The 26,769-nt window shown below is 37.8% G+C and overlaps 3 protein-coding genes across 4 annotated transcripts in view; 2 read left to right on the top strand and 1 right to left on the bottom strand.

The window, feature by feature from the left end:
* The window catches only part of LOC135079966 (angiogenic factor with G patch and FHA domains 1-like), a 28,793-nt gene extending 10,432 nt beyond the window's left edge, over positions 1 to 18,361 (bottom strand). The window contains exons 1-10 of one of the 2 annotated variants that reach the window (XM_063974613.1): positions 18,105 to 18,361; positions 17,641 to 17,949; positions 17,323 to 17,481; positions 16,958 to 17,008; positions 16,528 to 16,873; positions 15,812 to 15,978; positions 14,821 to 14,949; positions 14,493 to 14,598; positions 13,783 to 13,990; positions 8,756 to 8,855 (exon numbers count right to left, since the gene is read on the bottom strand). In XM_063974613.1, the coding sequence (XP_063830683.1) occupies positions 8,756 to 8,855; positions 13,783 to 13,990; positions 14,493 to 14,598; positions 14,821 to 14,949; positions 15,812 to 15,978; positions 16,528 to 16,873; positions 16,958 to 17,008; positions 17,323 to 17,481; positions 17,641 to 17,949; positions 18,105 to 18,287 (1,758 nt within the window). In that variant the 5' untranslated portion in view covers positions 18,288 to 18,361. Of the gene's footprint in view, positions 1 to 8,755; positions 8,856 to 13,782; positions 13,991 to 14,492; positions 14,599 to 14,820; positions 14,950 to 15,811; positions 15,979 to 16,527; positions 16,874 to 16,929; positions 17,009 to 17,322; positions 17,482 to 17,640; positions 17,950 to 18,104 lie in introns of both variants that reach the window. The other variant, XM_063974614.1, reaches the window with a different exon arrangement.
* Positions 9,383 to 13,643, top strand: LOC135079968 (alpha-amylase 2-like). Its single transcript, XM_063974615.1, has 9 exons — positions 9,383 to 9,450; positions 9,632 to 9,805; positions 10,633 to 10,784; positions 11,189 to 11,369; positions 11,523 to 11,638; positions 11,726 to 12,233; positions 12,473 to 12,673; positions 13,032 to 13,193; positions 13,570 to 13,643. Exons 1-9 carry the CDS (start codon positions 9,448 to 9,450, stop codon positions 13,579 to 13,581), a joined length of 1,509 nt encoding a protein of 502 aa, XP_063830685.1. The 5' UTR covers positions 9,383 to 9,447; the 3' UTR covers positions 13,582 to 13,643.
* A 1,688-nt stretch (positions 18,362 to 20,049) lies between the features above and the next one.
* On the top strand, positions 20,050 to 25,875 carry LOC135079962 (farnesyl pyrophosphate synthase-like). The gene is made up of 6 exons (XM_063974609.1): positions 20,050 to 20,206; positions 21,846 to 21,987; positions 22,904 to 23,044; positions 23,576 to 23,779; positions 24,904 to 25,125; positions 25,482 to 25,875. The coding sequence occupies exons 1-6, from the start codon at positions 20,163 to 20,165 to the stop codon at positions 25,824 to 25,826; spliced, it is 1,098 nt and encodes a 365-aa protein (XP_063830679.1). The 5' UTR covers positions 20,050 to 20,162; the 3' UTR covers positions 25,827 to 25,875.
* The last annotated feature ends 894 nt before the right edge of the window (positions 25,876 to 26,769 follow it).

The following is a 26,769-nucleotide window of genomic DNA, read 5'->3' as shown; positions in this document are numbered from 1 at the left end:
TTCAGGAAATTCGATCATAGGATATTGAAGATCTTGTTTTTGGCTGATTCGTTTTGAAGACCAAATTCTCTACATTTTTTTTTTGTTTCCAGTTCCTGTTCTTGTTTTACATACCACCAATGAAATCCTGGAAGTACGCATAAGATGAAATCGATTGGTAAAATTGGCTTTAAACGTCACACGCACAGTTTTAACGTTTAAACGTACTTCTCTTGTGCTCCGGGCCTTATCCAGACTTGTCTGTCTCCGCTAGCACGCGTCAGGCGCTCGCGCATCCAGCAGTCCGTGAGATTCGTTTACATTTAATATTTTCACGGCTCGCATATAATTTTCGACACGGATCTGTATAATTATAACTCTTCAAATGATAATGGTTATTGAAATCGTGATCAGCAACTCTACATCTGATGTTAATTTGACTTTAAAACAAATGAGGGTACTGTTAATGGTATAAATGCTAGGTGTTGAATCGAAGTTTGAATAGGTAATCATTTAGGTGATAGTTTATGTTAATGATCTCATTTATAGCTTGCACGTTTTTAAATACCAAACGACCAATGCAGTGAAGCGAACAATTAGAGTCTAACCATGGTTAGCGAAAATAGCTTTGAAAAAAGTGACTTTGTTTGAACTCGACAATGTTTTATGTCTGGGCCAAAATTTTACTTGTCACGCATAAGTGAGTCGACAGTAAACCATGCACATTATTAACCAATCTTTTCGTTCTGATTTTTATGCCTTTCCGATCGGTCAAGAGACGTTTCGACAAAAACAAAAAGACTTTATTTTTAGGGTTCTGGACTCCCAAAAAAATGTATTGTCAGTGAGAGCGTGGGCTGGTCGTTATTTGCAAAATAAAATTGCTCAGTCCGCGCTCACTTTTCATATGTCCGCGGAATATTATTCGCCGCGTCGCACGGTGGATCGAGCCCATACAAGGTGTTGGACATGGTGCTTTAAATGCAACTACTTAAAACAAGATTGATTTGCATATAAATTGAAAGATGAGACTTCATTCTATCAAATATCACTAATATCAAGTCATGATCTACTATCATAGTTATGTGGTGCGACCGTAAAGTGAACAAAGTCAAAATCATGGATTTTCTGACTTCTGTTTGTATTGTCAATTTATCCAATTTCGTTCACTGGTTTTATGTTATTACTTATTAATGTATTATCTTATACCTTTATCTTAATCTGTGTGTTAAAATGAGTGCCTAAAAAACTTCTAGCTTGGCTATTTTGACGTATTTTTAAAAGGTATTTTTTTTAATGAAAACTGCGTGTTTTAGTTGACATCTTGGGCGATCTTTAACAAACCATGAATGAGAGATGATAGATGACAACGTGGGCGATATTATTACTCAGTTTTTAGACCCTTATTCATCCCTATTTTCGAGAAAATCACAAAAAACTAAATAAAAGCGCCTCATTTTTCCGCATAGCAAAATTAACTTAGGTAAAATTCGTTACACTAAAATAATGTCAGGTAAACCAAAGATGTTTATTTTGGTTTATGAGTTGTTTATCGTGTGCAATTCAGTAAAAATACTCATTAAAATGAAAAACCTCAAGTCAAATAGAGATTTGTATGCATTATTAAAAACCACGATGAAAGATCGCGCTAGTTCTTTAGCTAGGATACTAGAGCTGTTTTCGCATACACTCTCTTCAGATAAACAGAGGTAAGTACTAACGTAGTTAATACTTTATGAACATAAAGAAATACTATAAAACAGATATAGTAAAAAAATCATATTGTCATCATCTCAAAAGATTGTCGTTGAATTTAGTACATACCATACATACATTTTGTATGTATTTTTTTCTTCATTTATGATTGTGTTAGGTAGGTACTGAGTTACACATTTTATTTATCAGATAACTATAAAAAAAAAACAATAATTTCATTGACATTGTTTGTCGCAAGAAGAAGTAGTGTCATTATAATGAGCACCAGTTTTTAGCTACAAACGTAGATTGGCTTAGGCAATCTGTTGATTGGAGTCAGTTTTGTAGTCCGCTAAGTCCCTATAAAATTGCATTAGTATGTATCTAACAGCTAACAGAATATAAAATCAAGCTCGACAAAATCGAACAAAGTGATTGTGTGCAATGAAAAATCAGGCGTTTGCAAAAACATTTCTTTCATAAGTTTAACACTTAATGAGAATAAATTTAGAGTATTGTTAGATTATGTATCTAACAGTTAACAGAATATGAAAACAAGCTCGACAAAATCGAACAAAGTGATTGTGTGCAATGAAAAATCAGGCGTTTACAAAAATATTTCTTTAATAATTTTAACACTTAATGAGAATAAATTTAGAGTATTGTTAGACTATGTTACTCTTTAAATATGGAAACAGACCAAAATGAGTGAGTATTTGCTTTTAATTGAACAATAAATACAAGTTTTTCATCACTATATTTTAAGATTTTTTTTCACTTATATTAATTGCCATCTAATAAGTAAAATCTATCACATTAGAAAGATAAACTTGTCAACCTTACACTGTAAAAATTTGAAGTTACTACGTTGACGCAATCTCATTTTATTTTAAAAACACTGAGTAAGGAAGCGATGTCCAACGCTTTGTATGGGCTCGATCCAGTGTGCGTCGGTGCAACATTGTAGCTTTACTTGCCGTCCGATATCATTTAATCAAATTGAGAAACAATTTCGGTAAGAGTTTTAAATTATGGCTAAGGTTCCTTTAACGGCAGCACCGCTTTAATTTAAAAATTTAAGCAAATTGCCTCATTAGTTAATTGGAAATTACGGACTTAAATGAATTTGTGACATGGTTGATGTTAGTAAGGAAACATATGTCTGAAAATAAAAATTCGAGACAGTATCCAATTATTATTATATTATACCGACTACATCACTGATGATGAAGATCTCGTAGACCCGATTACCATAAAATTCGCATCAGTGGAGCATCAACGGCATCATTCTTTTGTACAAAATTGAGCAGAGCTGTCATAAGTCTTTAAAACCAGGCCCTGCAGGGGACATCAGAGTTTCTGAATTATGTCGGTTATTTAAGCGATATATGATTATTGTATGCAGTTGTAACCTCTCTGTAAACATAATTTACATACCTTATAAAAGATTTAATTGTGGAAATTCCCAAAAAATCACTTAATTCTCAACAATTTCGACATTATCGATAACAATAGAGGATGAGCGTAGTCTATTTCAGGCTAATTAATACGTATGTATTGAAATCGAATTGTAAGTAAAATATCATCTATGAAACAGGAAAAAAATTAATAGAATACGCTCTGGGTAATCACTAGCTTCCCAACAATTTACTTGAAACGGAAGTATTTATAAGAATTAATCACCCTTTGCTAGATTGAAATTGTTACATCAGTGTCAATTTTAACATGATAAAAAACGCAATCACGTACTTTACAACTAAACGAAGTACCGTGGCATCATAAAGTAGGTTTATAGCCAATTTGTCATACTGACTACGATCCTCATTATTAAAATTGCGTTCTCAAGTCTTGAAACTTGAAACATCAACTTTACATGACGCATAAAACGATTTAAAATCAATTAGCTTCATATTATTAAGCACAAATTGCGTACGATAACGTTTATCATGTTAATGAAGTTTAATGCATGTATAGTCCGATCCGAATATTGCGGTTTCTTTGAACTATAATTTATTTATGACAATATTTATCTTTTCAGGTAATGGCAGCGCTAAAGAGTGCGTTCTTGAACTCGTCGGTCATCGTCTGTCTACATATTGCGTCTGCCAAGGCTTGGTGGCGAAACCCCGTTTACTCTCCACTTTTCATTGCATTTGCGATAGATCATTATAACCCACCAATGCAATTTAGCTTGCCGTATTTTTGGACTACCCTTAAGTTTGGTTTTCGCCGTGAGTTCCCATTACGGATTTCTTTTATACAGCTACAGCAGTTGCTTTACCAGTTATACTGTCATGTTCCACGTTTCGACTCCGTCAATATCCAACTGACCATCAAATTCAGCTTATTTACAATTGACGAATTAACATCAAAGGATAACTTTTCCCAAATAAAAATAGATTCTCTTCCATCGATTTAAGATGGTTATTTGTGTAATATATTTCTGTAGCGGAATGTCCATGCGTGCGCGCTGGTTGGGCTGTAATATATGAAGTGCAAAACATAGTCACTTGCAAGTTTGTTGCAGGGCCGAGGGCGCGGACGCACGATAAATGACTAAATTACATCGCAACCTATAACGGGAAACCGTTCATGATTCTGTCAGTGCCATCATGCGAACTATTTGTGTTGTGACTGGTTAGGCCCGAGGTGATTTCTTTGAGAAATAAAAGTCAATTTTATTTTACAAAGAAACATTGTTGGGAGATCGTTGGGAGTAAAACAGGCTCACCTTTTAAAAAAACTTTCAAGATTTCGGCCAGTACCAGTTATTGAAAGAAAAATACCTACCTACTTATGCTTTAGAAAAGCATTAAGTATCTGCGGGCAGAGGCTAATAATTAAAGTTTTATTGCACATAACATAGTACAAAGGGTCTTTGGGAAAGATGCATATATTTGCCGTGATTACTAAGAAAAAAAATAAAATAAAAATAGTTTTTCTGATGCCGAAAAGACACTTTTCCCAATAAAATACTCATCCAAGCCGCCAGTAAAGAAGGTTCTCGTTTATGGCAGTTTTATATTTTTGTTAACGATACACTCAATTGTGTTTTAATTGCTGCAACATTGATAATAAAATCTTACATTGTGTTGTATCTCCCAAATTATTAGGGACCCCTGCGAATTGGTGCCTTTATGGCAACACAGAGAGAAAAATGTTATGGCCTGATCTTTCGTTATTTTTAACTTTTATAATCTCAAACAGTTGTTAAAATGTTTCTTATTCGGGATTTTTATTCGTGCATGCAAATTTTAAGAGAGAGCGAGAAAATCTACATAATTCACTAGAGAGCACATCAGATTTAATTTTTTTTGTAGCAAAATAACTTCTATTAACATGTAGAAGAGATGCCATAGTGTTTAGCTTGATATCCGTTCGCATCGCTGTACATATCAATTACTTTCTTAGTAAAGATAGCACTAAACTAAACAGGCTAGTCCAGATTAAGTGAGCATGTATTAAATCGAGTCTGTCCTCACTGTTTACAAAGTAGCCAAGTTCTAGATATTCTCAGCGACTGTGACAGCTAGCCATAATCCCAGCAAACATGCACTGCTTTCTACAAAGTTGTGGGCTATTTATGCCGACGACAACAAGTAAAAATCGATCCAAATGGAGATATGAGGCAATAACGTACCAAAGACAACATATCAGTTAACGTTTCTAATGCAAATACAAAGTTAAGGCAGGGACATATCGGATTCAATGTTTGCGCAAACTGGAAGGGAATGCAAACGGTCTTATTACGGGGCTGCGCTCACTGGGCAGCCAAAAACGTATGTCTAATTAGGTTTAGTTCAAACACTGAAAACATGGTCAAACCTTAAGGCTGGTGTATTGACTAGGATTGGGCCAACTTGGCTCTTTAATTTTAAATAACGTCCCCTTTTAAATAAATAAAAATGTAGACCTAGGCTTGAAATACTGAGTTTCTTTCACCACTTCTTTTAAGTACCAGCTCGTGTGTTGCCCCGAAGTGATAATGTAGGGCATGCTTTATTTCAGGCTCTTCTTAGAGCACTTATCTATAGGTAGAAGATATTAAAATAGATAAAATTACTTAGTTTAAGATTTCCGCTTAGTGACGCTTTCCCTGAGAAGAGCCCCTAATAAGCGTTTGAACTCGACTAGCGTTACTAGACTATTAGAAGTAATATGTTATCTGTGATACCGATGACTAGAAAAAAGCTATGTGTTAGCCAATCCCCCAAATATTTTTATCCATACTTTTCAAAGTAGGTATATTATTTTCATTAATTAATAAGTAAGTTACGATACGTTTTCAAAATCGTGACGGCCAACCAGCCATTGAGCGCGGAGCCTAACCCGGCTCTCGGCATGATTGATAGCGCGGGCCAGCAAATACCCGAATCCCTGAAAAACAAAGGTGTGTGACTCATGCAAAATAGCCCGTCTGTTTGCTTTAAAAACGCATTAATAAAACAAAATGAATGACCGATCATTGTTAAGTTTTTGTTTCACGACATTGAAAATGTTGTTGGGATTTGAATTAATTTAAATGAACTTCTAAGCTGGGAAGGAATAATTCTCATCTCTCGTTCTTACCACTACAACTCTACAACCATGCTTGGTCGCCAAATAGACCTAACTAGTGACGGACTAGTTAGTACTAGGGATAACTAATTGTCGGTCATGATTTGTCTGGTCTGACATCATTATCTTTTTATATCAAGCAGTAGGCAGATATACAATGACGACTTGATGGTGTTTAGTTTTGGGTCATTCCATTGAAATATCCAAGTCGAACTAAGGCCAAAGCATTTGTCTTGAATAACATAAGTGGCGCGTTGATCCCTCCCGCCTAAATCATGACGGTGCTATTACAGCATGTTGTAACACTGACAGCGAACCAGACGCATTAAACATAATGCTCGCATCGCCTAACGTAAAACCGCCCTAAAAGTCGCCGTCTGAACAGCTAATGGCATGCCATCACTCGACTGGGCCTAATGTGAAACGGGACGCTATAAAAAACGGGTAAATTGTTTTAAATGGCCAGGTAGGCCCACGCCCGCCTGACCTACAGACAGCCTGTTATTGCTAAAAAGTATAAAAACACATTTAGGGTCCGCGCAATGGAGAATAAAACCTGTACGTACAGCGATGACTTTCCTTGAAAGGTTGGACGCGCTTTCGCGTCAATCGTAATCATAATGGAATAAAATTCGCAGATAATGTTCCTTTTTAAAATTATTAAAGTGCTCAAATGTTTTAGAGACTATTCTATCGTTTATGGCTCGTGCTTCTAATCAATACTCAGAGGTCAATTCAAACTCGAGCGTAGATTTAAGTCTGTGAATTGCCTGACGATTAAAATTTAGCAAATCACAGGTTATGCTTAGGTTTGAATTGAGTCTTGTAAGTCCAATTCAAAACACGAGCCCAGAATCCCAGATACAATCACAACTGTCTATAGGATTGATAACAAATATATTCGAAACCCCTGCAGTTATTTTGTGCGAATCAGATACACATTTTTTGACGATTCAATATATCAACGATTTTGGGTTTACGATACGACAACACGATCTTGTGAACTAATTAGTCACGTCAGCCCAAATGGAGATACAATTCATTATGTTTCTTCAAAGTGATTGACGACTTTATATTGTCCATAAATAAAATGTTAACATTAGCTTTGACTTTGAGGAAAAAAGACAAACGAAATCATAAGATACCTTAACCATTAAAAGGGGGAAAAGGAACCAAAATGTAGTAGGTAATTACGACGAAGTATATTCATTTGGATAAAAAAGCAAACTAAAAAATTTTTAGAGAGTTTGGTAAGAGTATTTAAGAGAAATATACATAAAACTTAGATAAAGGTACGAAAAAATGACGAGCAACTCCTTAAAATATTTTTTGTATACCTTTACCTACTCGCAGCACACGCCAAAATTCATTTCTCCAGTTTAGAGTAAATTTTTAACATAATTACTGGTTACTTTGGTGTCTACTTTTAATCAATAGAGGCTTCAGGGTCAATCTGCCATAAATAACATGTAATAACGTCTATAGAGACATTTTTCTTTATTGTTACAGATAAAGTAAAACATAAAGCTACATCTGCATTCATAAATGCGTAATAAAATAAAAAATAACGGCCACACTAGTTAACTAGTTACATCCAGTAAATAATAATAGAGCGTTTCTTATGTATTGCATAACTAGTTAGTGGAAAAGAGCTACTTAAAGCCGTAAAGAATTCTTATAGGATGGACGGATAAGGAGCTAACGGAAACAATAAATCATTCAATTTTATGAAAGAGCGACAGCGCAGAAATGCCACCTAACTAATTGGTATGAAATTGTTGAGCTGAAGAATTTGCCATTACTTTCTGTCAGGAGTTAGTAACTAGGTAGGTAACTAGTTATGATCAGAAATTAGAGTACATATTACACATACATACACATATTGAAATTTTAATACCTACATTTAGGATACTGGCGTTTTGTATATGTACACACGACAGCACATCAGGCTACCCATTTTTGTTGCAAACTCGCCCCAATTACAACTGCACAAGAACCCACAGTGGTTACCTTGACGTGCCGTCGTCCGTACTACAAAATTTTGGTATACATTTTTCGTTTTTAGGAAGACTAGTCATATAACTATTTTATAAAACTTTGTGCCTCCGATGAATGCTAAAGGAAAATAACAGTGAAATGTATAATAACTACTATTCGTTCGTTTCAGCCGAAAGACGTCCACAGCTGGACAAAGGAACTTTCCTGCCCCAGCGGCCAGCTCAGATCAGCTCGTCAGTGATGGTATACGGAGCTGAGACGTGGTCGCTTACTATGGGCCTCATAAGAAGGCTCAAGGTCACCCAAAGGGCGATGGAGCGTGCTATGCTCGGAGTTTCCCTACGTGATCGAATCAGAAATGAGGAGATTCGTAGGAGAACCAGAATAACTGACATAGCCCGCAGAATCGCTAAAATCAAGTGGCAGTGGGCGGGGCACAATTATAATAATATCATCAGAACATTTAAGGTGTGTCGTGATGATGATGAGATACAAATGGCAACAAATAGGTAAGCAAGATACTCACAGGTTCGGTGTCTCCCTGGTTGTCCTTGCCGAGGCCCTCGCCCTTCGACCAGCCCATTTTCTCCAGCAGCTTGAAACCCTTGTTTTCTGGAGTTATAAACCTGCCAGAACAAAGATAAACAGAGTAAGTATAAAATATTCAAATTACTTTATAATTTTTATAATGCCAAAGGATTAGGTAAATGCCTATTAGGTGATATAAATCAGGAACACCTGCAAACCCATTTAACAGGTGAAATCTAGTTATCGTATGTTGTCTGAGACAATCGTTGTTGTATCTTATATTTAAGTAGGTAAGTAACAGCAAAAAAACTGCAATGGATATCGACGTAGACGATCAATTAATAGACCAAGTAACAACTGTGAAAGATTCAATTGCACAATCGCTTCATGGCGCGAAGAAATTCTAGCTACATGCAAAAACGTCGGAGCGAAATGATTCCAGATAAAATTGATACGAATGATATTTTGTCTAGAGGGCAGTAACGAAGTATGTAAGTTAAACGTTTGGTCTCCAATGACGTAAAACAAATGAATCAGAATGAAATATTCTTCACGCCACCTAAATATCTGATTCAGATCAATGTAGATAAAAACATTTAGTATTTATCAAAAGATTGTGTAACGGATCCCTTATTCGTATATAATTGTAAAACGTAAACGTATCAGTATAGTGTGAGTGCTATAGGCGCGATGGTTAGTATAGTATAGTAGTAGATTTATTCATTAGAACGTACATGTGCATCTGTTTAAAGTTTGAGGAAGGATTCGGACTCGTGCATGATACAAATTTTCCTCCTCTAATTTTCATTCGGCCTGCCAAATGATATTGTATCTAGTTCTTTGTGCAATAAAGTTGTAAATAAACTAATTCCAGGGCAAACTAACATTCCTAGGGCTGGCGGTGCTGGCTGCCGTCAGTGCAGCTTACAAGGACCCTCACTATGTACCAGGGAGGTCGGTGAACGTCCACCTGTTCGAGTGGAAGTGGGACGACATCGCTGCAGAGTGCGAGCGGTTCCTGGGACCCAGGGGATACGCTGGTATTCAGGTAACGGAAGAAGATATTATGTACTTAAACTAATAATCATTCCGCAAAACCAATCACCACCTCTAACCAACTATTTTATGTTGGTTGAACATTGTTAATCAATTTACACCATGAACTTTCAATTAGTCCTGAAAATTTTACGAGCTTAGATTATAACAAAAGCAGTAGGTATACGGCGTCTCAAAAACGACTCGCTCTGATGATATCCTAGGAATTATGGGATATCATTTTTGATAGGTCACATAGTCACTTAGCAGTGACAATACTTAGATTAGTATACCTAGATTTACTAGCTGTGCTCTGCAGTGTTACCCACGGTAAAACGTAGCCTATGTGTTAATCCAGGGTGTCGGCTATCTCTATACCAAATTGTATCCCCATCTCCAGCCGTTTAGACGTGAAGAAGTAACAAACGAAGTAGTGTGATATTAATGAGAAATTCCCAGAAGCATAGTAACTGATGGAACACAAAATTCAATATATCAAAATAATTAGTTATGTGATTAGATTATTACGATGATAAAACAAAATATAACGCGCTGTCATGATCTCTTACAACACCTGGGTAATGTTTTTTCACTCTGAAAATCTAAAGGCGCTATCAATCACGCCTGCCGCGCGTCTGCCGTGCGTTTGCAAGATTTGCGACGCACCACGCGCGGCACGAAACGTCTAAATTAAAAGCGCCCTTAGGCGACAATAGCTGAACGGTGAAGGTGTTGGACTGGGCGACTCGAGATCCGAGGAACGCTGGTTCGACCCTGCCGCGGAACTAATGTGATGAACCAACACAAATTACTAATATTAAAAAATATATTGCACCACAGATCTCGCCACCCAATGAGAATGTGATTCTATGGACTTACAACCGACCCTGGTGGGAGCGCTACCAACCCATGTCGTATAAGCTGGTCACACGCTCGGGAGACGAGACGCAATTTGCAGATATGGTCCGCAGGTGCAACACAGCTGGAGTCAGGTGAGATTTCTTGGGTTTTATCTCCACATTACTATAATGCTTGCCATGGGATGGACGTACAAAATACCCTAATTTTCCGCTCCATTAGGGTCTTTGTATATCTTAGTATCAACTGTTCACAACATAAAGGGAAACAAAAGACAGTTCACTGGGTTGGTCCGCAGCTGGAGTCAGGTGAGGTTTATTAGATCTTGGCACAACAAGAACTTACTGCAATGAATGTAAAAAAAGCCCTGGTGGGAACCTATATCATATCAACTGGTCACTAATTCGGAAGATCAAAGATGCAGATGTGAAACGTTAAGATATACCGGCTATAGGGCCGTTGTGACTAGTTTGATTTTGAAGGTCCAACTCACAAATCACTCTTTAATCCAGTAGTAATATTAAGTTAACCTCCACAGAATCTACGTGGACGCAGTAATCAACCACATGACAGGCGAGCCTCCAGAGAACGTAGGCACGGCCGGCAGCACAGCCGTCTTCAGGGAGTGGGACTATCCTGCGGTGCCCTTCAGGAGCGAGCATTTTAACTGGCCGCATTGCGTCATCGACGGCATGGATTACGTCAACAATGCTTGGAGAGTGAGTAGAAATACAAGCCTTTTTTGGGCGGAATAAATGCATGTAAACTAAGGCCTAGTTAGAGTGACTGGCAGAAGAGAAGGCACAAGCAAAAAAATGATTTTTTTTCACTATACTTTTTGGGAAAAGTTCCTAAATAACATATACTTTCAGGTCCGCAACTGTGAGCTGGTCGGCCTAAAGGACTTGAATCAAGCAGACGAACACGTGCGCAACATGATAGTAGACTTTATGAACGAGCTGATCGACTATGGTGTCGCTGGATTTAGGTGAGCATAAAAAATTACCTTTTCACATAATTATAAATTAGTCCCCATTTAAATATTAATGCATCATGTTAAAAATTGTTTCAACAGAATCGATGCAGCTAAACACATGTGGCCACAAGACCTTGAAATCATCTACAATCGTTTAAAGAATCTGAACACAGATCACGGGTTCCCTGAAAATGCACGTCCATACATTTATCAAGAAGTTATCGACTACGGAGGCGAAGCTATTAGTCGAGATGAATACACCCCTATTGGAGCAGTAACAGAGTTCAAAGTGGGAATGGAACTGAGCAATGCTTTCAGAGGAAGTAACCAGTTGAGATGGCTGTCTTCCTGGGGGCCTCAATGGGGGTTATTAGCCCATAGTGACTCCTTTACCTTCATCGATAACCACGACAATGAGAGAGGGCACGGAGGCGGAGGTGGAGTCCTAACTTACAAACAGGGAAAACCCTACAGGGCAGCCATGGCTTTTCTACTAGCCCACCCGTACGGAGAACCGCAGATCATGAGCAGTTTCGACTTCTGGGATTCTGAAGTTGGCCCCCCAATGGACAGGGAAGGCAATATCATTTCCCCAGCGATCAATTCGGTAATTTTCCTATTGTTATCTATGCTACCCAACGAATACTAATCTCATGTCAAATCTTAAACATGTAATTGTTATTTTGATGGTATCGGATCAATTTAAAGTGTTTAATTGATAAAATGCATTGCGATTATATCTGTTATTGTTTTCAGATTTATGATCTCACCTACGCACTTAACTGAATAGGTACCTAGGTATCTAAAAGGTATCCAAAATAATACAGCTTTATTAAATGTTTCTAGGATAATACGTGCGGCAATGGCTGGGTTTGCCAGCACCGCTGGAGGCAGGTCTATGCCATGGTGGGATTCAGGAACGCTGCTGCCAGCACTAGCATCAACGACTGGTGGGACAACGGTAGCAACCAGATCGCATTCTGCCGTGGAGGCAACGCGTTTATTGCTTTCAACAATGACAGCTGGGACCTTAACCAGAGCCTACAGGTACGGAACTTCAAAATATGAGTAGTGTAGAGTTGAATGTACCAGCAAGCAGTTTTATCTACATTCAACTTCTATCGCAATCACTTTAGTCGGTGATTAAGATTTCAATTGAGACCTTTCAATCAAGATTATGCTATCTGTCTGACATAAAGCAAAACAAGTAATAAGGGGGATAGTTGATTGTTTTTCTGGCTAGTTTGAACTCCAAAATTTTATATTTTAGTTGCATTAAAAAAATAGTCATTTGAAATAGCGAAAAATATAGCCTTCTTTTGCTGTGATATTTTTTCAGGGGGAAACAGATTTTGACAGTTCGTATTGGGGCTGTCAACTATGATCGTTAATCGTTTTGTTCCAGACATGTCTTCCCGCTGGCCAATATTGTGACGTGATATCAGGCGACAAGGACGGCTCGTCATGCCGCGGGCGAACTGTCACGGTTGACGGGAACGGCCGCGCACAGATACAAGTGGGAGCTAACGACTTTGACATGATGCTGGCTATACATATTGGTCCCGAGGTGAGACGCGAGATAGGAAAATTACAGTTTACACTTTTATCTATCATTGTATCTTTTAGGCTGCGTTTCCACCAGAGATATGTGAGAATGCGTAGCGAGGGATGTGTTTGTAAAAAACCAATAGAATCGCTTCATTTACCGTGGCCACAGAATAATTATTTTTAAAGACTTTATTGCACACACAACAATGTTCTGTACAAACAGGCGAGCTTAATGCCATAAGTCATTCTCTACCAGCTGACCTTGTCTTTTTTTTTCGATGCAAACTCGCGAAGATGAACAGGCCTGCCGAGGCGACGAAACACAGCTTTACATGGCATCATATTACATTATTATGAACTTTTTTTTTCAACAAGACATTTTTCTTTTGTTTCAGAGTCGGTTATAAAATGCTCAACAATTTCTATGACAAAAACTACTAACCCGCTAAATAAACACATTAGCAACCAATTGACCTAGTTTGATTTACGCATTAAATCCCTGAAATTATTTAATCCTGGTCGGTATAAGCGGTCTTCTTGATTGTCTTTGGATGAGGAGTGCCCCTACTGTTGTTGTAATACATGTTAATATCTCAAAAGATACTTACGAGTCAATATCAGCAGACTGAGTCTTCTCAGCGTGATGCGAAGACCCGACTTTAGTTCGCCTCGCCTGCGCCCGGTCGTTATACGCGGTCTCCTCAATTGCTTTCGGTTGAGGCGCGTATTTGTTCTTGAGCCGAGCCAACTCTAGTTGGTGCTGTTTCTGTACGCTACACGTTCGAGTGTAGGCAGCTTTCTTTTCTTTTTCTTCAGCTGGGGAGTATAAGAGTTCACTTTAATATTTTGGAAACACTAAAAATCTTTAATCCTTGAACTGGTATAGAGAAAAATGTTTTTCATTGGTTTTGAACCTTCGTTCGTCGTTCGTTTCAGCCAAATGACGTCCACTGCTGGACAAAGGCCTCCCCCAAGGTTTTCCACAATGAACGGTCCTGCGCTGCCCGCATCCAGGCTCTTCCAGCGACCTTTACCAGATCGTCGGTCCACCTAGTAGGAGGCCTGCCCACGCTACGTCTTCCAGCCCGTGGTCGCCACTCGAGAACTTTCCTGCCCCAACGGCCATCGTCTCTACGAGCTATGTGCCCCGCCCACTGCCACTTGATTTTAGCAATCCTGCGAGCGAGGTTTTGAACCTTACTTTATCTCAATAAAGTTCAAATTATTATGGCAACTGTTTAGCTACTACTACCAAGTAAAGGTAGGTAAAGGTTAGGTAAGGTCCGATTCTAGTTTACTATTTATTAAAATATCTTACTTTCCAATAGAAGGCCTGGTTCACAGTGTCCACACGTGTCCTTCCCTGCATGTATGTGACATAGCAGTTTGGTTTCACCGAGTTGTAGGATACTGCCATGAATTATCTGTAACATATTGTACGGTGATTAGTAAATACAAAAAAAATATACACCTTCTTTAACTGTGTACAATAGACAATATGTATAAACTTATACTGAACACACTCAAATTCATACGGAAAAAAACAGCAGTTTCGTCTACGTAATTTCGGGTATATCTGTCACTGTCGTTCTTGTTACTCTCTCGTTTTGCGTGAGAGGGATAATAACATTCAAAACTTATCTTACCTCTATAGGTTTGCTGACAACTTGGCTCTCACTCATGCGCATGCCGTTTAATATGGTGCCATTCTTGGAACCCAAATCCATGGCCATATAAGTCCTGCCTGCCAGATCGTATCTGATGTCCAAGTGATTCTGAAATATTAAATAATTATTATAGTTCGAAAAGTCATTGTCTAGCACTTACTTACACGACGTTGTCTCTTGATTAGTCTTGATCCAAGAGCTTGTAGAAAGTAATATGGACTAAGGAATAAGTTGAATAATATTCATAAATATTTTATGCATGCTTTGATAAAGTCCTATCTAGCATCAAATTTAAAAAAAATCTTGTAGGTGGTAAGGTTACCAGACAGACAACTACTATAAATTCGCAGTCAGCTCTGATTATTACAATATAATTAACTAATTAAATGTCCCACATTTGCTCTCACTACTTGGTGGACCTTATTCAACAGTGGCGCCAACCTAATTAAAGGAAATGTGAGAGTTCTCCTACTACATGAGCTCTCACCAGTTGACGCCACTGTCTGAGCCATTGTGTCAACGAATGACTCTACGGTGGCGTCAACTGGTAAGCGCAAATATGGTAACCCTTATTACAACCCTTTATAATAAAGTAGCAACACTTTCGTACCCTGGACACGTTAGCGTCTCTCTACACTATGGCGTGGTGGTCACCCTCGCGACCGACAGTGCCGCCATCTTTGGTCACGAAGTATTAGAAGTACAAGATAGCCCACCTCATTAGTGTTGCCACCTTGGTGGTTTTACCATCAGAATTGGCACTTTTTTAAGGCTCCTGGTGGTATGTTTTCATTACACTGAATAATTTGGCGTAATTTGGCGTTTTTTTCTAGTCCAAATGAAATCTGGAGAAATTTGGCTTTTGTTTTGGCGCTTTAATAAAATCCGAGGTGGCAACACTGCTCATTTACTTAATAACATTACTTACTACCTGTAATTTCTAACACAAAAATGACACAACTAAACGTACCCTGGACACGTTGGCGTCTCTCAACACTATAGCGTGGTGGTCACCCTCGCGGCCGACGGTGCCGCCATCTTTGGTCACGAGGTACAGACTGCCCACCTTCAGCTTGGCTAGACTCGTCTCCTTGACGATCACCCGCATGCACGGCGGATGGTGCTTCGCTACTGCGTCTGGAATAGATATTACTTGGTTATACATTGTGTACTGTATACAGACAGTACATTACACTAAACTTTTGTTGCAAAATAACACCTAGCATTGGATGCCACAGTTTTTGGGATTGATATACTTTATTAATACACAAGTTAGAGAAAATTATATTGTTTTAAACTTTCATGGTCACTAACATAATAATTATTATTGACATGGTAAGTACATGGTAGCAATCCCGTCAATAATAATTATTAGAGAAAATTCTTCTATGCCATTTACGCGTATGTTTGGAACATTAAAAATGTTTTATCTTAAAATATCACAAGAGGCTAGACTAATGAGTTAATACTTATTTAAAACGTTATTTATGCTATAGGTTGTAACATGAGTTGAATATAAAATACATTTGATCCATAAGGGCCTCCGATCAAACTCGCGCGGATACACACCGCAGGCAACCGCGTGCGAACGACCACGCGTTTTAGCGCAGGCCCTAATATGGCGTATAAAAAGTGCAGATATTACAGCAATTAACACCCCTTCTTTTTACATTACATTTCATTTACCGTCATCGTCATCATCACTGGCAGTTGAAGTACTTCGTGCCGAGCTCTCTTCAGTGTCTGATCCATCACTGCCTGATTCACTGCATTCTCCATCTTCTAGATCTTCATCTGATTTTTCAGCCTTTGTATCCTTAGTATCTGTGTTTTCTTCTTTTTCTTTATTTTTTGCTTCAAATATCTCGTCTACTTTTTCTTTATTTTCTTCACTAGCATCTGTCTTCTGCTTTTCATCGTTTTCTAACTGTTTTTTGACAGCAGCAGATTCTTTGCTTTTGCGTTTCTTCTTCTTGTCTGTCTTCCGTCTTTTGGGCTGACTTTCTTGCTGGCTTGCATCGTCTTCTCTGCCCTGAAATATATAATATTCACTTTGGTATTGAGTGGCAACTTGGGCATTTCATTTACCTAAGGCTGTTGTGCCTCGAAGTGAAACCTGAGCTAAGTTTTTCGTCAGGTTATCAATGTCATCTTCTTTCTTCCAATCCTGAAAAAAGATTGAAAAAGTACTTTTAATAATATTTACTTGCTTTAGCTTAGTTTAACTTTAAGCTTATTTAAAATAAACTCTGCTATTACTTTTTGCCAATGAGGGTTTTCGCAATTGAAAAATCCGCCAGATGGCAATACGTAGACGGCGGTATCTGGCGGATTTTTCAATCGCGAACATCCTCATTGGGAAAAAACTTATGAAATTTGAATTGCCTAGTTTAACCAGAGATTGATATAATCATCAGATCTCATCATTAATTAATTAATCAGTAAACATTTCATACATCAGTATTAACTAAAAACTGGTACCTTTTTATGCTTTTTAGCTTTCTTTTTTTCATGAGCAAGTAACGCAGCATTTGCTGCCACAGCACTGCGGTCTGGGTATGAGTGGAACACAAAGTTTTTCTTCTCATCACAGTAATAGTAGTAGCACCCTGTGTCTGTATGATAGTACAGACCCAATTCCTGGAACATTACATTCAAATTCATCCCTGTTATCAATGTCATAATGTCTTAATACATCTGATATTTATGACAAGTTGTAAAAATATTTAACAACTGTAATATTTGGCCAAACAGTTGGACAACTCTTATAAACTTCCAGTTTGTTGACAAACAACTTACAGAATTATAATAGTAACCAGTCTTATAGTCGTAGTACATGCCTGCAGACTCAACGTAAACCATTCCCGACTGCTGCAATGCACTTTGGGCAATCTCCTTCACTTGATCAGCTATACTCATAGCTTTCTCACCGTCTTTGTTTACATCCCAACCGGACTCTTCTTTAACATCAGAGGACTCTTCTGTCTTAGGTAAAGACTTGGATGAATCGTTTGATTTGGAACCTACTGTATTGGTATCTATAGTGGAACTCAAAGATTCACTCTCAGTTTGGCAATATGAATCTGTTTTCTGCAGAGATGTTTTGTCCTGCAAAACCATGTAATGTAAAAATTAATCCATAAGTATAATTCACTATTATTATTACATGTTCAACTAAAATAGTCTTTGCCTACTTGATCTAAAAAAATACTGACAAACTAATGCTTGCCAATTAGATTTAGAGGTTATGTTTATTAACTTACCAAAACCTTTAATCGTTCCTTTAATTTCATTAGTAAGAGGTTCTTTTTCCTGATGCAATGCCTCATTTTTAAGATAAGTTTTAAAAGTTTCGGCCTATACCTCAAAGATATGCGGAGATTTTTCAAATTCATTTGATTGTTCTTTTTTACATGAGGTAGAACTTTTTCTGCTTCACTAGTCATTTTTAATAGCTTTTATTTGACGAACAATAACACAAAAAGGGTAATAAATTAATACTTATTTCAACTAAATTCAAAGTGAAAGAACTATCCACTTTTTTGCTTATTGCTTCCCAGTTCCCAAATCAGCTGTTCTGTTCTGTCAACAACAGACTGTCACTGTCACAGTCACTGTCAGTGTCAAATTAATATCATATATTTTTTTAGTTTGTTTAAACCGGCTTATGGGTTTGCTCTATACAGCCTAATTTTCACTATTTTTCTTTTATTTAGCTAATGCTAATTAAAAGTGCAAGAAAACTCAATAATACTAAAAAACAAAAAAAAAGCACTTAAAACTCATTAATTTATCTTTGCAAGTAGATTTTAAAAAAAGCACATGTCCCAATCCCAGTATGAACCCTATCACTGCTTCAGGACAATAAATGGGCCAGTGTGGTGAGGGAAAAAGCAGCGCAAGAAACTCAGTCACTATACAGGGTGGAAACGTTAAGTGATCTCACTCGATTATTTCTAAACTATACAAGATATCGAAAAACTAATTACCGATTCTGAAAGTGCTTCACAAGCTCTTTCAAACGGTACCAATAATAGGTTACATAATAAACTGCATCTATCCGAAAATTAAATGTTTTCAGCCTCCATACTAAATGTATGCCAGTCAAACAAAATTTAGAAGTATTAATTTTTTTTATTAAACAATAAACACTTAAAATGAACTCTTAAATTGCATTCTTATTTAAAATTATTCATGGAAAACATTGGTTTTAGGCTTTACTTGCTATAATATTATCAAGACATGAGTGCCATGACGCCCATGACTGTGGCTGTACTAAATGTATGGAAGCTGGAAACATTGAATTTTAGGATGGATCCAGTTAATTTTGTAACCTATTATTGGTATCATTGGATAGAGGTCGTGAAGCACTTTCAGGATCAGTAACCAGTTTTTCGATATCTTGTATAGTTTAGAAATAATCGAATGAGATCACTTATCGTTTCCACCCTGTATACTACCTAACATAAATTGGTTTTATTATTCCACATTTAATGCTTAAAGGTTTTGGTAGGACTAATTTGGATTGCTTTTAAACGAATTAAATACACTGACTGTTATGTACCTATTAGCAAATATTATTTTTATTATTTTTCGCCCCCGAGAATAAAATTCAGGACCTTGAGAGATTCAACTCTAATTACTAGACCACAAAACAATGATCTATGACTGAAATTTTTCAAAGGCTCTATTCATTCCTTTTAGTATTCATTATTACTCTGGGTCAATAAGGTAGGTATACTAAGTAGGCTATGTAGAGAAAAGTCATCTATTTTAAGTTTGTTTTTGCAACTAATGTAAGGTAGATTACTACTTGGTCACGTTAAATTGGATTATTGTTTTCTTTACATAATTGCTATACTCAATCGCTATCAATTAATTGCTAACTGGGTAAATTATTGCAGTTGGAACGGGGCGGCAACAAAAACAAAAACACAAATCTTTCCTCTTTATAATAATTAAAAGTATAGAAGTTCTTGCTTAAATATTACGTACCTATACTATCCAAAATACAAATAATTTCCTTAAAATATCTATCTAGTAGGAGAACGGTAGGTACTTACCGGTCTACGTAATGTGGAGCAGTGCTGTGTGACAAAGTAACTTACTCAGTAAGTTAATATTCAATACAATGACGCAGATTGCTACATGGAATCCATGCAATTAAATAGTCCATCGTCGAACTTATAAAAGCTAAGGCAATCGCCATTGTCTGTTCAGTTCATAACAGACATTCTTTCAAAAACACGACGTGTACTCGAAGATAAAGAACCAGAATCCATATAGAGACATTTAAAAATTAATTGCATAATATTCTTCAAATGGAGACAGTTGTTGAGGATATTGAATTGAAAAGGAAGTTGAAGTGAGTTTTTACTAGAATAGAATTATCTTCATTTTATTTTATTAAATCCGATGAAATTATGAAAAATAAGTAGTGAAATCATAATCTTACAATCTCTAATCTAACCGTACATTAACATTCTCGTGATATGAATAGCTTTTACTCTGTAGTATTAGCGACTGGTCGACATAAACTACTGTATTAATGGTATTTTATACATTATGTAGGTACTACGTAGCTCAATAAAAGTTTTTGTTCTACGAGACGATAAGTCCTAGGTTCTACTAAACTAAAAAATCTGCAAAAATTTAAGAACTACCGAGTTGCTGATCGGCATCTGTAAACAAGCTCTACTTTATATTCCATTTCTACTTTATATTTTTTAAATTCCATTGCTTTAAAAAGATCCCTACCCAAACCAGGCCTGGCTCACTCCGCGCGGTACATCCGATAATTACCTACAGCGAAGCGCCCCGCCGGCGGGTATTATATCAGTCGAGTGTCACGCGCGCGCCCGTCAGGACGCTGGCGTGCGTTGTAGTATGATTATAATTCTATGATCGAAGTATTATTTAAAAGGCTACCTAAGTAAACTCCGACAAACTTTTCTTAGACATTACGTTACTCCGACATTTCTGAATATCGACATGACTTTACTTCGACACTACACTACTCCGACAAAGGATATTCGCCTTTGTCTAAGTAGTGTAGTGTCGAAGTAAAGTCATGTCGATATTCAGTAGTGTCGGATTAACTTAATGTCGAAGTAACGTTTGTCGGAGTTCAGTTTTTGAGCCAAAAAAACGGGCTACCTAAGTAAACTCCGACAAACTTTTCTTAGACATTACGTTACTCCGACATTTCTGAATATCGACATGACTTTACTTCGACACTACACTACAACGGCGGGACCCTATTACTAAGACTTCGCTTTTGTTTGTCACCAGACTGCATCTTATGAACCGTGATAGGTAGTTAGACAGTTGAAATATTCACAGCATGATGTATTTCTGTTGCTGCTATAACAACAAAAAATAAAAACAGAATACGTAGTTAAAATAAATAGGTGAGGGGGGCTATTGCTCGATATTAATAACGGGAACAGTTAGACAGTGGCGGCGTAGCATGGGTTGGCACCCGGGGCGACGTCGTCGTCATCATGACATATCATGACCATCCTTGCCATGCACCAGTGAGTACTGATCCGCGCGACTGTTGTCACCCCCTGATGCTTGGCACCCGGGGCGGACTTGGCACTCGTGGGCGAGTCCGTTTCGCACTTAGACTGTGCTTAGGCGGTTAATACCTACCTATAGATACCTATAGATTCTACTCAAGTTTCAAAATACCTACCAGTTTATTATTTACCTTCTTCTCCTTCTTCCTCGGTCCCTCACTGATGAGGAATCGCGACCACATACCTAATGGTGTTCCTCCACAGACTAAGTACATACCTATTTACCTAGAGGTGCAAAAAAATATGTTTTGCATTTGTAGATATATTAGATTGCTTTTAACCACGTCAACTAACTAGTATTCACACGCAAAATAATAACGTAATTACCAAAAAAATATATCAGGCAAAGTAAGTAGTTGCTACACTAATAAATAAATTAACGAATGAAACATGCATTCATCAGTTCGTAACCTATCTTTACAGAAACTCCAACAAAAACATCAATGATGTTTCTTTTGATGAAAACGAGGAAAAGGCTAAATTCTTAGCGCTTTTCCCAGAAATTGTAGCTGCCGTGTTGAACAAGTTTGCAAGTGTGCCTGACATCGCTAGTCGAGTAAAAAAGGTAAATATTAATAAACTAGCTTTCCGCCCGCGGCTTCGCCCGCGTAGAATTTTGTCTGTCACAGAAAAACAATATCGCGCGCGTACCTATTTGCTCACCGTTTAGACCTACCCTGGACTACGACAAACATTTTAAAACCAAAATCAGCTCAATCGGCCCAGCCGTTCTCGAGTTTTAATCAGACTAACGAACATCAATTCATTTTCATAGATAGATATATAGATTAAATGTATCGATATTTAGTCCTACTACGTTCATGTAAATTTGACCATTTAATTTTTTTAATGTATTTTTTAATTCGTGATGAAATGCGATGCGAATAGAGGACGGTTTGCGTCAAGCCCATTTCAGGATTAAATACTACGACATCGTAATCGTAGTTAGTATGTAGTACCTAGATGTACCTAGTGATCGCTTCCTGGTGATAAGGGCGCCTAAATTGTGCTGTTTCGATTTGGTATTTCTTTTATGTATTTTAGGTACCTATCTACTCGAGCCAGTGTGGTGTTTTTATCGTTAACTCCAGGGAAAAGTTTAAGTTTGAGCTGTTAAAACAAATGATAGGTACTGACCGATGCGACGGTCGCATCACCCCAGGACCCCAAGTCCGCTAATTTACAAATGGCTCAATTGAATCGTAATTGTATCTCAATGGAATTATTTGACACTTTGCATTGGGATTGAAACTTTAACAGGTGGCCTGACGTCACGGCACCGCCTATGTACCTATATGTTCCACTTGAAAATATGTAGGTAATTTAAACAATTAATTTCTCAGCCATTTCTTGATGGATTTCAAAAATAACTTCACCGGCTTTTTAGTTTTGGTCTATATTTTAATCCCATTCAGTGAAATCTAATGTTTTCAACATCACGAAACTTCTCCATTGTGGTGTGACATTTACCTACTTACCAGATGATGGAGTACAATTCAGCCGGTGGCAGCAAAGCCCGCGGTCTTATGACGGTGCGCGCCTACCAAAGGTTGGAGAGTCCGGACAAAATCACCGACGAGACCATGAGGTTAGCGCGCATTCTGGGCTGGTGTGTGGAACTGGTAAGTGACACTGGTAAACACAAAACAAAACTTTCTGGACCCATCCCAAAAAGTCGGTTAGGTACATAACCGGCAACTAGGACTTGAGCAAAACAAGTCAAAATGCCGGCCTCACAACGAAATAACGGATCACCATATGTAACGGATTTTCCGTTTTAAGCCGATTCAGCTCAAGTCGACTACGAAATTATAGCTAATGATATCTTACTAATAAGGAAATTATTAACTACGTAATACTTCATCATTGTATTGTAATTAAGGACAACTGCTATTGTTTTCTGCAACTGATGCCTACCTATGTCATCTATAGTCTTCGTTCGTTCGTTTCAGCCAAATGACGTCCACTGCTGGACAAAGGCCTCCCCCTAATTAATTAATCTAAGTCTATAGTAAATTGTTTGTTTTTTTGGACGCGCTAATCTCAAGAACTACTTACCTACTATTTAAAGCCTACCTAAACTATACAACACAAAAAGAAGTTTAAATTCTTAGACATTTCTCATAGACCACACGCTAGTAAATTGTTTTCAGTTTCAGACAAGCTTGATAATCCTGGACGATGTGTCTGACAAATCCACGACTCGGCGAGGTGCCCTCTGCTGGTTCCGTTTACCCGACGTTGGAGTTTTGGCCATCAATGACTCTCTGCTCATGTTAACCATTGTCTTCGATATGTTGAAAGAAAACTTTGGCGACAGAAGCTGTTATCCTGACATCTTATACACGTTCAATGAGGTAGGTAACAAAAAAATTAAACAATTGAGATCACAACCCGGTCGAGTTAACTGCGTACCTGACGGCCACCAGAGCGTCTATGTGGCCCGCCACATCGACGCTCTAATAGTCAATAGTCATTAGATAAATGTATCTATGCTCTAGTACGGAACGGGGCGAACACGGGGAGATAGATAGATAGATAAAACGTTTATTTGCATAACAGAAACACACATTATAGCCCGACCAGGAACATAAAAACCCTCGCCATGTTGCGGAAAAGTAATGGTACTAATTTCTTTTAATGGCAACAGTAACTGAAAACTTCATTGACATGTCACCTTGCATGTCAGTCTATTGCTGTCAAAGTGTAAACAAACTTTATTTTAAATGTGCGCAATTGTTTTTGTGAATTAAATTGCTAAAATCTTTTTATAGTCGTGAAAGAAAAGTGGTTCACAATATTGTGTTAAAGTACCTATTTGTTGAAGAGAAATACTAAGGGTTCGGACAATATTTTCATTGAATAATGTTTCCGACAAAGGTTGTCAAATTGACTGACATGTTTATCGCATAGTACAGTCCACTATGAAAATTAGCTGTGGTTTGTTTCAACTACCTATTTTAAAATTTTATGTCACTTTCTAATTGTTGAATTTTATGGAATTGGGAAAGAAGTACCGAGTTTGAAGCGTTCATGAGCAAACATTGCAGTTGAATATTCAAGTTCTGAATTTGATTATTGATGAATAATAAAATAAATCCTACTAGCTCGATTGATGGTTTCATTTAATTTATTTAAACCAGGTTACCTATAGTAATATTTTTTCGTTAATTTATGAAAATATCAAATTAGCCCGTAATCCTGAATCCTGATACATAAACTTAGCCTATGAATTTAACACAGGTACGACTGTACTCAGTGTTGCACTATCAAATGCAATTGACGCGCCTCTATGCCAGGGTTTTTATGTTCCTGGTCAGGCTATACAAACAGAAAGTACCAAAAGTGGGATAAAATAGTACCGGTACCTATGCGAGTAATAAGTGAGAAGGAGATTCGCATTCCAGCAGGGTGCGCAGTGAGTTCCATCGGGTAGTTGTTAATATTTAAGGACTTTACTTACTTGCATTTGTTTTTTCAGACTCTCAGACATTTGTGTTTTGGCCAGTATGACCCGCCTCCAAAAGATTTCATCCAATTTACAATAGAGCAATTCAACAGGTATTCAATTGACAAGAGAAGTTACTACACATTTAAACTACCGATCTACATTAGCTTATTGTTGGCTAACAAAGCAGACAAGAATGTCTTTGACACCGTGGAAGAAATTTTTGAAGAAATGGGATTACTTTTATCTATGCAGGTGAGAGGAAGTCACTTGAAATTTTATTTTTTAAATGCTTACCTAGAAGCAACTTTGCCCTGATTTGCTGACCACAAACCACGAACAGGAAAATATCACCTTTGAGGAACGTTTGAGGCCCTACTTCTGTGTCATCATCGTGACGACAGCATGACAAGTACGTACAGAGTAACAGACTGACGACACACAGCATGACGACAGCATGACAACGCTACGGCGCAAACAACAACACAGTTTTTTTAAACGCAACAAGAAAGCTCTTGACATGCTACTCCCCTGATGGAATGTGTGATCAGGCAGAAATGTTTTACCACAGAGAAACTGGCTATTTCTTTCACCTTTATCTTCTTTTGCAGAACGATTACATCGATTGCTTCGGGGATGAAAAAGAAGAAGGTAAGGCAGGTACGGACATCCAGGAGGGCAAGTGCACGTGGCTGGCGGTGCAGGCGCTGGCGCGCGGCGGAGACGCGGCGCGCGCGCAGCTCGAGGCGTGCTACGGCCGCTCCGACGCCGCCAGCGAATGCCGCGTGCGCACGCTCTACGAGGAGCTTAGGTTACCGGAGCTCTATCGGGATGAAGAACGCGTTATGACTAACAGAATTCTCGACCGCATTAAAGCGTTACCTAACGACAACAAATTGCCTCCAATGCTGATACTAGAAATGTTCCAAATGATTCAAGATATGCGAGTAGATTAATAATTACGATTTCGCCGACGCCGCTAGCGAACGCCGCGTGCGCACGCTATACGAGGAACTTAAGTTACCGGAGCTTTACCGTGACGAAGAACGCGCTATGATTAACAGAATTCTCGACCGCATAAAAGCGCTGCCTAGTGATAACAAATTGCCGCCCGTAATACTAGAACCATAGCTAAAACTGTTCCAAATGATTCAAGTGATGCGGGTAGATTAATCTAGGGCACTATTTAAGTTGTGAGCCTCGACAACATAACGTGTTGTTAGACAACATCTGATACTTTTAATGAAAAGTTGGACATTTTTGACTACAACCTTATTCAAAACTTTTATCATTTGAGCACGTTTTGTATTATTAACATTGAATTGAAAATTATCTTGACTACAAGAACATGGAATTGACTTGCGGAAATTTTCGCGTGAAGATTTATTATGACTTTCGACGTGGTTAATCAATACAAAACTGAAGCGGTCAGCTAAATTTCACTTTTGGTGATAAAGATCTATCCTTTACCATTGTAAAACGCTAGTTTAAGAAGTATAATATTGTATGTCACTGGCTCACCAGTGGACTTTGCGAACGTCGTCCAAAATGACTAATAGTGGCGGAAAACATTGATGTTGTCAGAAAAATTGAAGAGAAACCTCGTCATGTGATATATCGTAGGATTGAGATAATCCTAGGCATTAATTCCACTAGCAGTAATAAAATATTGTATGATCATATTATGGTTAATACGTTTTTTTCTCGCTGGATGTCACAAAATTTTTCAAACGCTCAATAGGACGCTTGTGTCGTTCAGTCCTTGGAAATGTTTGATAAATACGGTTAAAAAGCTTTAAAAGCCGTTTTTAAAATTGTGACAGTTGACGAATTAAGGATCTATGCATAATGATAACACACAATAACAGCTATCGACTATGGAGGTGTTTTAAGATGAAC

This window comes from Ostrinia nubilalis, chromosome 17, assembly GCF_963855985.1.
Source record: "Ostrinia nubilalis chromosome 17, ilOstNubi1.1, whole genome shotgun sequence".
NCBI lineage: Eukaryota > Metazoa > Arthropoda > Insecta > Lepidoptera > Crambidae > Ostrinia > Ostrinia nubilalis.
The sequence above is the reverse complement of the archived record's forward strand: the minus strand, read 5'-3'. Positions and strand labels throughout refer to the sequence as shown.

Excerpts from the sequence above, each read along its gene's own strand:
- LOC135079968 (XM_063974615.1), top strand. Across the intron at positions 10,785-11,188 it reads TGCAACACAGCTGGAGTCAG|AATCTACGTGGACGCAGTAA; the intron begins GTGAGATTTCTT and ends TAACCTCCACAG. Across the intron at positions 11,370-11,522 it reads ACGTCAACAATGCTTGGAGA|GTCCGCAACTGTGAGCTGGT; the intron begins GTGAGTAGAAAT and ends ATATACTTTCAG.
- LOC135079962 (XM_063974609.1), top strand. The coding sequence starts at position 20,163 with ATGGAGACAGTTGTTGAGGATATTGAATTGAAAAGGAAGTTGAA. Across the intron at positions 20,207-21,845 it reads GAATTGAAAAGGAAGTTGAA|AAACTCCAACAAAAACATCA; the intron begins GTGAGTTTTTAC and ends CTATCTTTACAG. Across the intron at positions 23,780-24,903 it reads TCTTATACACGTTCAATGAG|ACTCTCAGACATTTGTGTTT; the intron begins GTAGGTAACAAA and ends TTGTTTTTTCAG.